The sequence below is a fragment of the Zonotrichia leucophrys genome, chromosome 8, assembly GCF_028769735.1.
Source record: "Zonotrichia leucophrys gambelii isolate GWCS_2022_RI chromosome 8, RI_Zleu_2.0, whole genome shotgun sequence".
NCBI lineage: Eukaryota > Metazoa > Chordata > Aves > Passeriformes > Passerellidae > Zonotrichia > Zonotrichia leucophrys.
The window spans coordinates 16456342-16474548 of NC_088178.1; the positions used below are offsets into that span (position 1 = coordinate 16456342).

At 46.9% G+C, this 18207-nt stretch overlaps 1 protein-coding gene across 1 annotated transcript in view; it reads left to right on the top strand.

Moving 5' to 3' along the window:
* Window positions 1–405: 405 nt before the first annotated feature.
* DDAH1 (dimethylarginine dimethylaminohydrolase 1) overlaps window positions 406–18207 on the top strand; it is a 56256-nt gene continuing 38454 nt past the window's right edge. Inside the window, exon 1 of the mRNA XM_064719501.1 lies at window positions 406–831. Within this exon, the coding sequence (XP_064575571.1) occupies window positions 526–831 (306 nt within the window). The 5' untranslated portion in view covers window positions 406–525. The remainder of the gene's footprint in view (window positions 832–18207) is intronic.

The following is an 18207-nucleotide window of genomic DNA, read 5'->3' on the forward strand; positions in this document are numbered from 1 at the left end:
ATTCTTCCTTTGGTCACCCACATGAACCGCCTGGTCTTCAGCTGTGCCACCAGGGAAGGGGAAGGCAGCGGCAAAGGGTTCGCAGGTGGCCAAGCCAAGGCACCCTCGAGCCCGAGAGTCATCAGCCTTCCCCCTGCCCGCCCCAGCTGGAACGAATGTAAGAATGCGCCTGGATGCGGGGTTAGAGCGCTGTGAGCACAGCCATGCCCCTGCACAGACCTAGCGGAACGGGGCCGTGCCGCCCCACCGCCCCTCAGGCCACACGCGGGGCCGGCCGGGCCCGCCCGTACAGGTAAGCGGCGCCGCGCGGAGGGCGGCCAATGGCGCGGCCCGGCCGTCGCCGCCAACCAATGGGGGCGCGGCGGCGGCGGCCCCATGGAAATGTGCCTGGTGGGGAGCCAATGGGGCGCGGCCGGGCCGCGGGCGGCGCTTTATGCGCTGCCAGCGCCGGCGGCGGCCGCGCGTCCCTCGTCCCTCTCTGCTGTTCCCGCTGTACGTCCCCCGCGTCCGTCTCCGTCGCGCAGCATGGCCGGGCTGGGCGGCGGCCTCGCCGCCTTCGGGCGCTGCACGCACGCCGTGGTGCGGGCGCTGCCCGAGTCGCTATGCCGGCAGGCGCTGCGCAGCGTGGCGGGCCCCGAGGTAGACTTCGCCCGTGCGGAGAGGGAGTATCAGCTGTACGTGGGTGTGCTGCGGGGCAAGCTGGGGCTGCAGGTGCTGGAGCTGCCGGCCGACGAGAGCCTCCCCGACTGCGTCTTCGTGGAGGATGTGGCCGTGGTCTGCGAGGAGACGGCGCTGCTGACCCGCCCGGGCGCGCCCAGCCGCCGGAAGGAGGTGAGGTGCGGGACGGTGAGGTGAGGCGGGCTGCGGTGTGATGAGGTGCGGTGCGGGCCGGGGTGCCGGTGCAGGTGAGCTCGGGGCAGCCGCGCCGTCGGGCGTGTCCCCGGGCCCGCCCCAGCCCCGGCGGGAGCGGCGGAGCGGGGACCGCAGCCGCAGCCCTGCCCGGCGGGAGCGGCCCCGCGCCGCGGCTCAGCGCGGTACCCGCGGCCGGCAGCCGGGCTCGCTGTGCGGCGGAGCCCCGCTGTGCTGGGCTCACTGGGGAGCGATGCTCCGCTCCCAGAGACAAGTGGATGGGCAGTGTAAACTATGACTCATCCATTCTGGGGCGTGCGGGCTTTCGCTCCGTGTCAGCGTGCCCAATCCGTCCGGCGGGAAGGGTCGCTGGCGGCTTGTGCGGGTTTGTGTCCGCGGTGCAGCCTTGCTCAGTCCACAAACCCCATATTCGGTACACGTTGAACCCGAGCTCAGCCCCAGGCAGTGCATCACTGGTGCCTGTGATAATTGTATGTACTGGCTTGTGCACAAGAGCTGGTGTGTGTTTTGCTGTACTTGGTGCCAGCCTTAATGCCCTTGAACCTGATGTTGCCTTCCTTGTGCAACCATTGCAGGTTCCCTGCGTGTATGGGGGACTCAGACCATTGAAGAGAGGTGTGGTGGATGCACACCCACAGGAGCCTTACTTTAGGTCTTCTTAGTACTTTCTTAATGTCTTCAGCCCATTCATAAATTAGTTTCATCAGGCTGTGCATGCATTGAAGTGCCACCCAGTTATCTTCCAAATGAGCAGTGACCACCTGCGTTCCTGTAAGCGTCTTTTAATGTAACCCTTCTCATGTCTCTTTCAGTTCCCATCATTGGTACCATAGTGCATTGTGAGATCCACAGGCCTGCGCTGTTCTGCCTGTGGGACAGGCCACTAGCTCTAGTACAGCAATAGCTCACTCCTCTTCGTCTTGGAGTATTTTACATAGTGCCTTTCTCTTATCAATTGCAAGGTTTTCTTAAATTCTCTCCAGCAGTGTAGTATCTGACATACTGCGTACAACTTGTACATGTGCACTTCGTGTGCATAACCATGTGTATTTACTCTTTGTAACACCCTGAATGCTCTTTAAGGTGACAGCACAAGAGTGAAGTGTTTACCACATGCTGCTCTCAGAAGCAGCTGTTTCTTAGCCAGAGTCCAAGTGAGTTTTCACTGGTCCTTCCCACACTGATGACACACTGATATGTAGCTCTGTGATTCCTGCTGCCATCTGTACCATTTCCCCTTCAGGAGAAGGGATTTACTTGAGTGACTGGTCCAGGCAGAGTCACAAATGACAGAGACAGAGCTTTCAGGTGTAATTTGAATATTATTAGTGTTCTTGAATGATGGAGCAATCCCTCCCTTGAGTTTTCTATGAAGTAAAACAAAAAAAAAATTGAACAAGTATCCTTTTAAAGTTATAACAATGCATGGCACTGCAGTGTAGTGCTTGTCTGAACATATTACTCTTATTTACAACAATTCTTCCTCCTGGTAACATCATTACAGCAGTGTCTTGTGGAAATGGGGAGAAGGGGCTCATTTGTGCAGGATGCTACCTGACTATTCCTGATCTCTCTCCTCTCCAAGGTGTCCTCCCCTTCCCAGGTGGTTACTGTCAGTTTTGTTTTTCTGGAGTGTCTGTGTTGAGTAGTTGGTGACCAGGATGTCATATGAAAACAGTGAAATGGCAAAGGCTTTAGAAGGCGGGAGTGCACATATGCCTACCCAGAGCTCTGTGTGCTGTGGCAGTGTGTGCCTTGGACGTCTTTGCAAACATCTATGATAATGTCACTTTCACAGAGCCCCCAGAAAGAGCTGCATGTTGTAGCTGCATGAGAGTGTATCCAGAGCTTCTCTGCTCTTATTTCCTCCAACTTTGGTTCTGGAGATACCAACCACAGGTGCTCAGGAAGTCCAGGCACTGAGATATGTGGGCACCCTGTGCTGAGGGAGCCCAGCAGCTGCTCCTGACCCTCCTGCTGATCCCAGTGAGTGTCTGTTAGCAGCCTCCCAAGATAATTTTCTGAGGTTTATGTTCAGTCTCTGAATTCCCCATTGAGATAGTCTCTGGAGTCTGGTGGCAAGTGATGTTGCTGCAGGGTCTGTCCTACCATCTGTCCTGTCAAATCTGCCTTTATCAGTGACCTAGAGGAGACTGAGGCATCTTTATTGAGCTGTGAGTGGCCCCAAACTGGGGCAAGGTGAGAAGTGATACCATTGAGGTCTAGGCTGTGCAGAGGGTCCTTACCAGGCTGAAGGAAGGGGCTGACCCATGGAGGCCTCATGGCTGAACAGGGACAGGTGCCAAGTGCTGCCCAGGAAAGGAAGGATCCTGCATCTGTTGGCTGTTACGAAAGTGAACCAAGGCTGTTGCAGTGCACTGTCACTTGTACTGGGTGACAGGGAGGGAGGGTGGAGGCAGGCTACGTAAGCACTGGTTTCTCAAACTGCAATCTCTTATTCTTTTTATGTAACATAAGTGCAAACCCATGAATATTTTAGCAGTACAGTTGGCGTATGCTTGGCTTAACCCAGTAAAGCCCAACTCCTGATCATGCACTCCTGAGCTGGCCCTCCCTATAAAGCAGGACTCAGCTGGACTTGTCTTACTGGTCTCTTAGCTGTTGGATGTATTTTTGTCCAGGGCAGGCGGGGCAGAGGCAGAAGGAAAGGATGAGGGTCATAGAGCACCATTTCTGCCAGTAATTAATAGAGGGAGGGTTTGTGTCCAGGAAGGCTGCCAGAGAGGCATTGGTAGGTTGAGCTCTGAAGCCTGGTCAGACCAATGAAAATTGATGAGCACAGGGGATTGCTGAGGTGCATCCCAAACACAACAGCATGGTTGCATTCCCAGCTGGAGCAGTGCTGTTTCAGGTGTGTTGTGCCTTCTGATAAACTGTCTGCCAGATGCATGTACTGAGCAGCACTGTCTTAATCTCCTCTGTTTCATGCTATGAAAACCTATCATGCAGCATTCAGGAAGGATCCAGCTTTTTCTTTCACTGACTAGACTCCTTATTCAGAAGGCTTGTCACCAATTACAGTAACACTATGCAGTAGACAAATTTCTGCACTAGTTTGTAATAGCATTGATTGAGCTTTCAGGCTTTATAGATATTATTGCTTATCCCCCCAGCAACACTGGATTCTTTACTGATTGTCTGTCTGGAACAAAACAAAATAAAATATAGGGTTATGTCTGTTCTTGCTCCAAGTTATTGTAAGGAGAAAAAAAAGAATTGAATTAAATTTGGTCATGTTCAGGCAGTGCTGGGAAAGAGCCCAGTATTTTTTTAGTAAAGTAGAAAAATTAGTCATGCATTTAATGATTTGTTTGCAAATCAGACTTATTGCAAGGCATTATGTTTCTGTGTTATAAGCTTCTGAAGTTACTTTAAAATTCATAGTTTCTGTGGAGTTTTGATTTGACAGAAAGGTAAAGGCTTTTGAAGTAAGCCAAAGGTAGATTGCTAATATGTCTAAACTGGTGTTTTGCTTAGCTGTGTGCAGTCACCAGTGCACTTGATGCTTAAGTTGAGTAAGTCCAGTGGAAATGTTGTGATCATTGATCAGATTGCCAGTTTCAGCACCTTTTGTTCCAGCAGTATGTTCTCAATTGTTTATTCCTCCTGTATAAACTCTCAACATCACCTTCTGCATACAGCAGGGTTAGTTGCTGTGAAGAGCCCTCATCAGCACATTGCTCTTGCTGCCTAAGTTGTCTTAATGTGCTTGGGATAGCACAAAACAGCATTTCTACCATTTCTGTGCTTAGGCAGACTGATGGAAACCCAAAAGCTCAGCAAAATGCACCCACAGTGACCTGGACTCTTCTCAGCTGCCAAATAGAGAATGGAGAATTAGTTGGTGCTGGGAAAACTACAGGAGCTGCTGCAGAAGAGCTCAGTGTATTTCCTTCCTTGGTTAAGAGGAAACTTCTACCCAAGACTTTTGCTTTTCCCTACACCCCCAAGACACACTGGGAGCACTTGTGACTGCATTCATGTAGTGTAGAAAAGCTGATCCTTCAGCAGTGAGGGACAGAATGAGCAGTGAAGAGCTGTGGTTGTCAAATCCCATCCTCTCAACAAGAATTGGAGAAACCACCTACCTGCTTTTTCAACATCTCTTGGTATCTCCTCCCAAATCTACTTGCTGTGTGGCAGGATTTTGTCGACAGCCCATGCTGTGCTGGGCCAAGTGACCTGCTCCTCAGTGCTGAGCACCCTCAGGTGCCACCCCCTCCCCCCCTGTGGAGCCTCTGCATGGCTGTGTAGCTGTGTTTGAACCATAGCTGCCTGCGCTGGCCCCTGGTCCCAGCTGCAGCTTACTGATTGCAGGGATAGTTCTCACACCAGGAGGTAGAGGTTTCTAAAAAAAACCAGAAGGTTACTAAGTTATTTATGTATTGTATACACTGAGGTAATACAGCATAGCTGCTGCTAAATGCAAGACACTTTTCCCACTCTCTCTGTAGGTATGGATGGTCCTGCAGGTTAATGATGTCTGTTTCAAAGTAATAGAAAAGCTAGGCTCAGGAGAGAGATTTAAGGCTCTGCTGGGCTCCTGAACTTAATTAGGTTATGGGGATTTTGTTTTACAGCATACACACGTGAGCCTTTAGAATCCTTTAGGTTTGAGAGGACCTTTAAGGTTGTGGAGTCCAACTGTTAAGTCAGCACTGCTGAGTCCCCCACTAAACCATGTCCCTGAGTGTCCCATCCATGCATCCTCTAAATACCTCCTGGGATGGTTATTCCACTACTTCCCTGGGCAGCCCAAAGCTTGACAACCTTTTCAGAAAAGAAATTTTCCTAACATCCAATCTAAACCTCCCTTGGTGCAAGCTGAGGGCCTTCCCCCTTGTCCTGTTGCTTCTGACCTGGGAGGTGAGACTAATTCCCCCCTCACCACAGCCCCTTTCAGGTATTTGTAAAGTGATGAGGTCCCCTCTGAGCCTCCTTTCCTTCAGGCTGAGCCCCCCCAGCTCTCTCAGCTGCTCCTCACAGAACCTGTGCTCCAGACCCTTCCCCAGCTCCACTGCCCTCCTCTGGGCTCACTCCAGCCCCTCAATGTCTTTCTTGAACTGAGGGCCCCAGAACCGGACACAGCCCTCGGGGTGTGGCCCCACCATTGCTGACACAGGGGGACAATCCCTGCCCTGCTCCTGCTGGCCCCACCACTACTGACACAGGGGGACAATCCCTGCCCTGCTCCTGCTGGCCCCACTATTGCTGACACAGGGGGACAATCCCTGCCCTGCTGGCCCCACCATTGCTGGCACAGGGGGACAATCCCTGCCCTGCTCCTGCTGGCCCCACCATTGCTGCCACAGGCCTGGAGGCCATTGGCCTCTTGGCCACCTGGGCACAGCTGGCTCATGTTCATGTTCAGCTGCTGCCAACCAGGTCCTTCTCCACTGGGCAGCTTTCCAGACATGCTGTCCCAATGTTGTGCTGCATGGAGTTGTTGTGATCCAAATGCAGGATCCAGTACTTTGTAATGGTGAACCTCATAGAAGTGGCCTTGGCTCATTTGGTCCAGACTTCTCTAGAGAGCCTGCCTAGCCACAGGCAGTTCAGTAATGCTTCCCAAGGATTCTATCCACCAGTCCCTTAAACAGGCCATTTTCCCCAATAATCAAAAAATATTTCATTATTTCTGTTCCTAGGGTGGCCTTCAGCCACCAGATCACTTGCCAGTCCTTTCTGTTCACAATCATCATATCCAGAGGGACCTAACACATCAGTAACCCTTTGCTGCTACATGGATCTGCATTCCCTGCTTCCACTGAGACAGCAAATGGCTGTCTCAGCAGCCTACTATGCACACCATCCCTCAAATATTGGTGTGCTGTCCCCAGGTTTATCTCTAGTTAGCCTGGGTTTTATCTCTTTTTCTCTTCAAATCTAGTTTAAAACTCTAGGGCTCAATGAGCCCTGCCAACTCCTCTGCAAGGAGAGAGACAAGTGTCTCCAGCAGGCCTGCTGTTGTGTAAACCTACCCATTATCAAAACCCAAAAATTCTGCTGGTGGCACCAGGCTCAGAGCCAGGTATTGATCTGCTGGCTCTCTTGTTTCTGCACTCATCACTCCCTGCAGTTCCAAAGCTTGTGCTCCTGATCCTTTAACCAGTGGTCCCAAGGCTCTGAGCTCTGTTGGTTGCCCTGAGACTTCTTGTTGGGACTTCATTGCTGCACACCTGAAAAATCAGCAAGGGATAATAGTCTGAGGGCTGTAGCAGGGGAGGAAGCTTTCTGTTCCATCTTTAAGCAGGGCCCCAGGGGGGCAGTAGGCTTCCCTAACAAGTGAGTCTGGTCTGCATGGGGGGCCCTATGTTCCCTTCAGAAGGGAGTCTCCTCTCTCATGTCTCAGCAACACCTCCAAGCTGGATGAACCAAGCAGAGGAGCTCCTGTGCTGGGCACCCCTCCCACAGGGATGCTGAGTGCTGAGGCCCGCCTGGGGGAAGAGCAGGGCACTGCCTGCAGCCCAGCTCAGGGTGACAATGTGCTCCCACTGAGCTGTCTGGGCAGCTCTGGCAGTCATGTGGGTGCAGAGCTTAGTCAGGCTGTGGCTTTCTGATCCCTGGTTGAGCTGGCACTGTCAGGAATCTGTCTCCTTTCCATGGAGGATTAGCACTGGCTGGTCACTAGAGAAGCAAGAGATTAAATGTTTGATTACCATTTTAAATAATTCATGGTTCTTTAAACTGTCACACAAATTGTGGCAGTCCTTTGTTTTCACTAACCCTTTTGCACATCTTTATTGTGCTTTACCCTTGATAACCCAGACCACCTTGGTGTTCCACCTCGAAAACTTGTGATAGGAAGCACAGAGGGTACCACAGTGTAATTGCTTGGTACCTAAAACAGCAGGTTAGTAAACTTGGGCAGACACTTTACATGATGTAAAGGTTGACAAAAATTGGAGATGTCACTAGATACATTTCCACCTTCTTATTAGATTGGGGTTTTTAATACCTTTCCTATTCTATACTGAGCCATATATACATATTCCTGTAGCCTTTTTCATCATATTCTCTGTCTAACCTTACAATTAGAGTGAAAGCATGCAAGATACTGTCAGCATTTTTCTGTCATTCTGAAAACAAGTTAAGAAGGACCAGCCAGACTTTGGATAAGATGCATACCTGAGTTTTAATGTGGGATTTGGTTGTTCTTTGGACCTATAATTGGCAAATCCAAATGTAATGATCTTCTACAAACTTAGTGTCCCTTGGAGACTTTCTTCAGGATGGTGTGTGATGCCCATCATGGGTTACAGAAGGCAGTGAAGTAACTGATACCAGAATCTGCTTCAGTGTTTTCCTTTATCATATCAATAGTTTAATTTTCAGTGTATTCTGTATTAGTATATAAATTAAATGAAAAGGATGCAGTTGAGGAGAAAAGTTTCTTAAACAGTACTGAGAAGTTTAAAAAAACCCCACTCATTTAGGCAACATCAGGTAGACCTTTATCAGGAGCCAGTGTAATTATCAGTATACATGAGAATGGGTGTTTTAGCCTTCTAAAGCAGACTATTTAAAAAATCATCTGCTTCACAATTTAAGTGATGCCTTGTGGTTTGGGCATGTGGTTCTTTGGTCTTAAAGATCATGGCTGATGTAGCTCTGACCCTGCATTAATGAGGCTAACACTTTGGGTGAACTGGCTATGCCAAGAACTGCATTTTTTCATTTTCAGTTTTCCTTCTGTAATCCCCTATTTAATGAAAATGTTAGGAAGTAGCTTCTAGTCAGATCAATATAAGTGGACTGTATTCATTATAATTGATTTCTATTTATAGAAATGTAAAACAATCTTTAAGAACAGTCCAGGAGCAGCTTGGGTTTCATGCTTTTCTAGTAGAAGCCATATTTAGACCTTGTTATTGAATTGTGATGTCAGGATTCTCAGAAATATCCCAGTTGCTAACCAGAAGATTAAAAAAAGTCAGAACCCAAATTAAATGTCTGGTTTTTAATCTCTTGTAGACACTTGATTATTATTGTGCAAGCTGGATGTCAATTTCTGTACTTTGTTAATCACGGTTCCTTTAGCTGTGATAAATAGCCCTTGGTGATCTTATGGTTCAGTGCAAATGCTAAGTGGTTAAAGGTTCCCAATAACCATGAGCATTTCCACCAAGTAAAAGGATCCTGTGCTGCTGCTCTGACTTATACATATGGCTTGGAGCTACCCTGTTCCTTCCCCCAAGAACTTGCTGCTTGGACTTTCAAATTGAACCTAAATAGTTGATGTTTTGTAGGTTTTTTGTTTGTTTTGGGGTTTTTTTGCCTTTTTTTTTTGGGGGGGGGGTTTGTAACTGCCTTACTTAAAAACATTGCGAAAACTGTTTTATCACAGTTACTTCTGGAGTTGTGGTCAGTTGTGTGCTTAAACTTCTTGTGTCCCATCATCCCTCCTGGTGGGGTGACTGGGGCATGCAGCTCTTCAGCGAGCCTGGCTGATCTTAGCTTGGGTATTTTTCATTAAAATAAACACATGCAGACTTTAATTTCTACCGCTATTACTGGTTATTTTGAAGTGATTCTGGAGCAGGTGCTCTGCCTCTGCTGCAGGCTCAGCATGGCTCTGCTGAGGATGCTGTGGAAAGTGACTTCAATAGCAGGTTTTAACTTGCAATACTCTGTTCATGCTGAATGTTTAGTGAGCTTAGCTGCTCAGTCTGGGAAAGCAGTGTCTATGCTTGTGTTTGTCAGTTTTCAGAGGCTTTCTTGTCTTTGTCAAAAGTTTCCTAGTAAATAATGCTGGATCAAAAATGTAGATCTGGTCATTAAATGCTGAAATGAGAGTTATGTATACAAAACGGTGTTCATTTATCATAAGTTCCACCAGTACACACACACATCTGTGTAGAAGTCATTGTTTATGGCAGGCATGCCAACCAGAGGTTGTAACTACAGAAAATGTGTTCCTACCAAGAAAGACATTACTGTCAGTAATTACTGATCATTCATCCCTTTGAAAAATAAACCATTCTGCTTTTTTTTGGTATTTACTATAGAAGCATATCCCTAATCAAGTTTATGGTGTAAGAGAGCTTCACTCTTGGTGTCAGATCTGGTCAGTCACAGTTGTAGAGTGACGATAAATGATGTACCCAGAGCATCAGGTGACAATATCTTTGATTGCTGCCCCTTTTATAGCAGTATCAGGAGTTTGTCTTCAGAAAAAAGAGTGAAATGTCTTATGGCTGAGCTGTACCTGAGTCAGGTCTTGCATTCATCCAAGGCCAGTGATCACCTAAACCACTCTAATGTGCTGTTTTTCTGTCTCAGAGTCAATATTAAAATCATGCAAGTAGATAAAAATCAGCTCATTCACGACTTGCGGAACTCATTTTCATGTCAATAGAGATTCAGTATTTGGCAGCATCTTTAAAAAGGGATTGTGATAATTTGTTTCTGGAGGGTTCATTATGTATGTTCACAGCAAAGGATCTGGCTATCCACGCCTGTCTCCGGATGCCAACTGAAGTTCTCTGGCAAGATGAAATCATCTATCTCAGTCCCAGCTGGCCACTGAAGCAAACCAAAACAAAACTGCTACATAATTGGACACTGTTGACAGTGCTGTGATTGATTTTGCATTTCTCTTTGTTTTTTCTGAGGCTTTTAATGTAAGAGCTGTCAGGAAGCTGAATCCTGTATCTCAGAGAGGGTGGTGTTGCAGGATAAGAATCCTGCTTGTGCAAATGTCCGCATTTCAGTGTGGTTGATGTCCTTTGAGCTGCAGGCCAGCAACCATGGAGATGGTCATCTCCATGCAAACCCAGGCTAGAAAGACAAGTGGTTTAGAGATGGAGCTAGTTTTTGACCTGCTCTCCAGAAATAGCAAGCTATGTTTTAAAAAATAATTTAAATGTTAGTGGTAAACTGCAGACCATGCCTCTGTGTAGAAGTAGAGACATTTAGCAGCCCTATAGGAGTTAATTTTGCAAATATTAAAAGCACTTTGAAGCATTTCACCTACTGAAGTACTGAGTGTGTCTGTCATCACTGTGCTTAAAATAGTAAAAGTGATGAATCTCACATTCTTCTGACATTTTACAGAGGAGAGGTGGCATGGCTCTTGCTGGTCACTAGGTATTCACTGAGGTTTAATTCACTTGTTCTTTGAACCTCCTAAAAGGCTCTAATGGAAATACTTGTGCCTGTGGTAGCAAGAGCTGGGGTGAGCTCTTGAGAGGCAAAAATGAACTGATAGAAACAATAGATAGTGATGGAGGATGATATGAATGGAATGCATGTATTTTCCAGTAGAAAAGTCTCATTGAGGGCTTCTGCAAAGTTTGCCAGGTTTTTTTGCAAGGTGGTTTTGGGTGACTCCTGTAGCCAGTACTCCTGTATTCAGAAACTTCAAACTATGGTGCTTCCTTGGAGTGGAGGGTGTTGGACAAGAAGGTGGCACAAGGTTGTCATAACCCTTTTCCACATTCCTTCTGGCTGCAGGAGCTTGAGATGTGTGCAGAGAAAGGTGGTTTTGGTGTAGGTTTCCCAAAGAAATCAAGCAGACACTACTCTGATATACTGATATTTGTCCTTAGTTCTCGATCCCTTTGATCGGAAGGGTTGCCCCACCAGCACCAGTGCAAGGAAAAGTCAAGGCAGAAGTCAGTGTAGGAGAGGCTTGCTGTCAAAGGAAGGGGTGGGGAGTGACCTCACTGTCTGTGTGGGGGAGAGCCCTTGCCAGCGCTTCATCTGTCATACAGGATGCCATGTCTTCACTGATGCTGCCATTCCAGCTGGGGAAATCTAATCCATACAAAATGGAGCTTCTGCATTGCCATACAGAAATCTCTTACCTTTATGACCCTTAAAGCAAATGTTTCTGTTCTGGATTGTGATCTTATTGTCACATAAGATAATGTAAAATTAATAAACCATAATAAGCATATAATAATAAATAATAAGCCAACATATAATAAACACATAATAAAGCAACCAGCCTGCCTTGACCAGAGAGCTCTGGCTTAGGACAGTTCCTTCTAGATCAGCACTGTATACCTCCAGTATTGCTGAAAGGCTATTTTCTTGACTTGGCTCAAATGATTATTCATCTGGACCTGAAATGCTGTGTGAGGTTCTGGTTACCCATTTTGGAAATGTAGAATAAGCAGAAAAGGTGTGTGGATGGATGAGAAGACCTTGCTGCAGTGTAGAACTCTTCCTGGATGAAGCAACACTAATTAGATAAATGCTTTCACCTCAAAGTTATTTTGGGGAGGGGAGAAATGGGAGAGTTCTACAATATCTCAGATGGTACAGAGTAAATGAACTGGGACTGACAGTATGGAAATGACATCCAGAGCAACACCTGGGCAGCAGATTCCAGCAGAAGGAAGTTCTTTGTCATGCAGTGCACAACTGAACTGTCAGACTCATTGCCAGGATGTTGCAAGGTTGGGGGGTGGGGGGGACAAAAGTACAGGTGGCTGTCACTATGGAAGAGATACCCATCAATAGCTGTTTTAACTCTTTGATCCAGATGCAATGGCTGGCTTTGGAGATATGTGCATTGCCTCTTACAATAAGCTGGGGACAATATACTGGGGCCAGCAGCACTCTGTGCTTGTTGTCTGTGCTTGTTCCCTTCAGCTGTCAGTCCTGGCTGCTGCTAGAGTCAGGCTGCTGGGATGTGCAGTTCTGTGAGCCCTAAGCTGTTCATGTATTATGAATAAGCTGTAATACTGATAGCTGCTCAGCACACTCCCAGTGAGTGCCTTGCTGTGATCCTGAAGGTCAGAGCTGTTCCAAGCCTGTTTGGGAGGCAGATGCCCTGCCTTAACCTTGCACGGATCCTGCTGGTGTTTTCCTGCCGCCTGGCAAGGGAAAACTTGTGTTCGCCCTTAATCAGGGTGTCCAGTGGCATAAGATGGGCCATCACTAGCACCAGCAATGGGTGGTTTGTGGTCAGATGTTGATTTATTTTTTCTTCCCTGCCTCAGGATATCCATCCTAGAACTGATAGCAGGAAATGGAACGATTCCACCATGAAGACAGGCAGAGATATTTTATGTCAACAGCATAAAAGAATTCTGCAGCCCCCCCTTGCCCTTAGCAAGTCAGATTAAGCCAAAGAAACAGTGCACACTTTGTAAAGCAGAGATTTCTCATTGGGAAATGTTGTTTCTAGCTTTTCCACATCAGCTGTGAAAACATACTGCCATCCAAGCTTTGCAAAATGATTCTTAGAAAGGCCTAGGAGTGAATGCTTGGCAAATAGAGGTTTAATATATTGAGAGTCAGGCTTAAAGGCTTAATGTTATGGAAGAGAGTGTCCTAGAAGAGCCTTTCCAGAAAGCTGCCAGGGGAGAAGAGTCTCATGTGGACTCCTGGGATCTATTTTGTCGTGGGGCAGCTGATGATCTGCTGATTTGTGCTGTGGAAATGATCGATGGGTTTCTCCTGAATAGCATTTTATAGATTAAATGAGCCTGAAAACACCAGCATTGGTAATAGGAAGTAGGTATTCATTTTCTGTGTGCAAGGAGCCACTTGGAAACGGTGTCACTCTTTTCTGACCTTATGCTCTGGCTTCAAGGATAACCCAATCCCAAACAATTGCAGACTAGACCTGCTGGTCTTTTTATGCCTGCGAATGGCAGTAGTGGTGCTGTTTCTGGTTGGGTTTGATGAATAGCAGAGTGCCAAGGGTGGCATCTCATTGTATCTGAGATGATGCCGTGAGCAGCCTGAAAGCCATTCCTGACAGGAGAGCATCAGAGCAGCTGTGCATGGTGCAGGGCTGGCTGGAGAGATTTTGCAGGAGCAGGAGTAGAGCTGGCATGGCCAGGGTTGGATGGTGAGCATTTTTCTGTACTTCCAAAGTCTTCACAGACACCAGCCCGTTGTGCTGAAGGCCTGGTGTGGACCAGTGACATCACTGATCAAACTGGGGTCATGAGAGCCTTGGTCTCATAGGTGTAACAGGGCAGGGAAGATGGGCTCTTGTGCTGCCCCTCTGCTTTGGTGCCTGTCACTTGGCTGCAGTAACTCTCCCAATTGTTTCGCCTGACCCAGCAGCTGGAGCCCTGGCTCCCCTGCAGCCCACATTGCTGTGGTTCTGTCCTGGCCATTCAGGCTGAGTGGGGAGTAGCAAAAGTAAATGCAGGGGAAGGTGAAACAAAGAAATCCAGGCACTGAACTAAGGCAGCGGTGTTTGTGGCACTGATGGGAAAATACTCCCATGGCCATGTCCTCTGCTGGCTGCAAGCATGTCCTGTCTCTCCTGGGGCTTACTCTTTCATGGCCTGACCTTGATATTTCCTGAGCATGACTTTATCCTTCTCATTTCTCCATCCTTAGGGGAACTTTGGCACAGATGTCAGCAGCCACCAGAAACCGCCAAAAGCTTTTGTGCAGTAAAGATGTGCTCTGTCCACGCTTCATCCTAAGGACTAAAGGCACTGCTTATAATTCTGCACCAGTCTTCTCTGAATTTAACCTAGTTTCCACTTTGCTTAGTTTCCTTACCCTCTATACAAGATTGCTGCACACAAACCAGAAGCCTAATGGGAGCTTCTAAAGGTCTGCCAGTCCTCTAACATGCAGCAGGAGTCCTAAAATTTCTTAAGAGATGGGTTTGTGTTTTTCTGGATGGAATGTAAACCAAGGGCTGCTACTAATACAGTATGTAAGGTCTTATTCAGATTTATGTAAACCCTGAAACTGTGTCTAAGAATAGTGTATTGTTTTGCATTCTTGAAAGCAGAATCACCACAAACCTGCATATGCCATGAACTGCTGTGCTGGTCACAAACTGGACTTCTCAGGAGTTGTATGAAAAGTACTGAAAACCCATTTTGATTTTATTAGTCCTACAAAATACAGATGGACAGTCATGTTAAATATGATAACACTTGGAATGAGCTGCAGCTGTGGTTCTAGTAGGAGGCATAGGATATGGGAATCTTCCTAGAGAGGAGTCCATCAGAGAAGTGCAAGCATTGATTGCCTGGTCTGGAGTAGGAAGGAGTGTGGGGCAGCTGGATATAGATTTAGCAAATCCTTTCAGACCAGAAAGAGTGAAAGAATAAAAACAGGCAATTGGTGTGTATTCTATGTGTGATGTTAGGTTCCAAGGGAAGGGACTTTTTCTTTTGACTGTAAGGCTTGTGCTTGTGACGCACATGTGTAAGTAGATGGGGCTTAATCCTGTAGGGTGCCAGTGCTTAGTGTAGAGCTTGTAATCAGTCTTACTAGTTTAAAGCACTTAAACTCCTTCCTCCCTTGTGTCTGCTTACTTACTATCTCTCTAAACATGGTCATGTTTTTCACTGCTGGAAAGTCTGAGGTAGTGTGATGTTTGAGATGTGGCTGTACCTTTAAAGTGTTTCTTAGCCTTAAGTATTGGCTAGGCAATTTTGGGCTGCAGTGTGGTGCCTGTGAAAGCATGTGGGTAATAGCACAATAGAACTCACATCCATAGTAATGCTAAATAGAGCATGTAGCAATGTGAAATATATCCTGCAATTAGTTGTAAGAACAAGCTAAATCCACTTGGAGTGTAGGTCTTTAAAGAATGGATAATCTTTGCCCCTTGCTTTTTGCATTCTCTCCAGGGCTGGGAAAGCTGTCACGTCATTGTTGATACATCAAGCATCTGACATGTCTCCTGTATGTGTTGGCTGCTCTAGTAATGAGATTTTCTGTAGGTTTGCCCCTTTATACCTGGTGGAAAACAGATGCACTCATTTAACTTTTTGGAAAGGCACTCCCAGAGGAGATGAGGAGGTGATTGCTGTCAAAATCAACTTTCCTCGTCTTGCATACTCTGTCTGGTGCAAGGCAGTAACAGACAGAGGCACAAGTGATAATTCCTGTCGATGAGATCATCAACACAATGGTTTTAAAGTGTTTTAACATGCCTGAAAAACAGCTTACACCGTGGTGGTGTGTGTCCTTTGACCTGTGGCCAGAGCCCTGAGTGGCAAGTACAGGCTCAGCACTTCTGAAAGTTAGGCCCTTCACTCCTGAGCCCTGTGCAGGATTAAGGAGCCCAAACCAGCAATAAAATCTCATATTGGGAAGTTTTGGGCTCTGTTTCTAAACTCATTCTAAAAATATGAGCTTCCTATATGCTAGGGGTGTCATTTTCATGTTTCAGAAAAGTGCTCTTGCGCCCACTTCTCCTCTTTTTGCTACTGTAAGAAAGCTAAGCATGAGGCAGAGGAGTATGCAATCACATGCTGGAGGTTGGAAAGGTGTTTGGAAGTATCTTGACTGCTGCTTGTATCAACACAGTCTGTAGGAGACTGCATTTTCAGTGAAAAACTAGAAGAGTGTCTGAGGGTCACCCCTCTTGAAAGGTGCCAGGATCTTCCATGCTTTCCATTGTGGTCTTTACTTCATGCCAGTGGCATGGGCATGCTTCCAGACTCTATCTATGGCAAGGTGAGACCTGGGATGAGAAGAAGGTATTTGTTTGAATGTATCTGTATGTGACCCAAATTCTGAATTTTCAGCAAGGCTTTTTTCCCAAGCTGATCTGTCTGTGGGAATTACATTGGTCCAGCAGTGACACCTTGAAAAATGTTCTCTAAAGTACAGGTGTGAGCTGTAGCAGCCTACAAGTGTCTGAAATATTTAGTGTGAGACATTAGTCACACTGAGGAATGGCCTTGTCCAGCTGTAGTGCAGGCCTGCATGGTAATTCAATAGAAGAGACCAGAAAATATGGAAACTCTGGCTGCCTTAGTTCATCATGAGTAGCACTTTGAGGAACATGCATGACAGATCTGTAGATCTTCCCTGAGGCTCCTATGCAGTTTTCCCCAGCTAGGTCATCTTTATTGAAATGCTTACTGGAAGTATCCCAGGGCTCGTGGAAAACCTAATTCAGTGTACTTGGAGGGTCAGGCATTTGTTCTTTCCATAGTGTTTGCTTCTCTGGAGCAAAGTGCTCCCCCGCCCTCCTGTGCTGCTGTCCCAAGCTGTTTTCTGGGAAGCACATTTTTTGGTCATACCTTCAGCACTGTAGTTTCCAAATTCAGTTAATCTCAGTGGAAGCAGTCTTGGAGCATGGAAGCCAACCAGACGCCCACGGCAGCATGGGGAAGAGCTATTTTAAAATTCTAAAAATTAAAAAGTGTTTTTTTCACTTGCATTCCTGGGTCTTGGCCTGAACAAGGAGTGGAGGTGCCAGAATACTGCGAGAGTGTCTGTTGTTGCAGTATGTCTGGCTGAACCAGAAGCAGGAAATTCTTGTGAGAGCCTGTCTCATCAGATTGCCAGCCAGCTCTGAGCCTTGCTGCTTGTGAGTGTGAGTTGGTGAGGTGGGAATGTGGTTGAGGGAAATATTTGAAGGTAGGTTAAATGGTTCATTGGTACTGATAGTACAGTATGTGTGTGTAGCATGGTGGTGGTTTTCAACATAAAAACAAGAAGTGAATACATGAAGCAAACTTGCATCACCCTCCTTCTTCCAGTGGAGGAGGAAATAGAGAAAACTCTTGCATGGGTTGAGTGCTTCTCTGCCAGAACTGCTCTGCCTGTGTGCTCTGCCTTTGGGTCTCCCTCTGGCTTGAAGGGGACCAAATCCAGCCCTCTGGTTCATAACTTCCTTCTTAAAACTTGTAGGGCAGGAATTTTTTCTTACCCTGGGCTAGCCTCTGCTCTAAAACTTTCCATGTTGTTGTGTGCAGAGCTGCCTTGGCAGGAGCAGGGATGCAGGCACTGCAGTGGGAGTCCCAGAGTTTAAACCCCCTGACCAGCAGAATTATTCCACCTTGGCTCCATTTCAAGACTATTTAAAAGACTGTAGCCAGTCTGTGCTGCCGATTCCAGCATTGCTGCTCCTGGTGGAGCTCTAACAGTGGGAGACTTTAAAGAAAAAAGACATAATGGAAGCTGATTAGAAAAGTGAAGAAAGTCTTGGGATAGAATAAAGCATTGCTTAAGGAAAGGCAGGAGGGTGGGTAAGGTGAGCCCTTAAAAGGCGTGTATTCGATCACAGCAGGGCAGGAAATAGCTTTAGGAGAATTTTTCTTTGGTCCATTCATAACCTGGTTTGTACCTCATTAACTTTCTGTTAGTGCTTTTTTTCTTCTGAAATCCAGGGTAGTTTATTTCCACTGAAGTCAATGTGAAGAGTCATTCAGCACCGAGCACATGAATCCTTTTGTGCAAATTAAACAAGAGAAGCTCCCAGTGTTGCTTTCATGCTAAAGGATGAGAAGCACATTGAGGATGTGCTGATGATGCATGCTTTATTTACTCTGTTTCCGTGGAGCTACAATGAGCTTCCCAGAGGTGCCTTTTCCAGGGTGCTTGCACCATTTTTCTGTAATTTACTGCATGATCAAATGACAG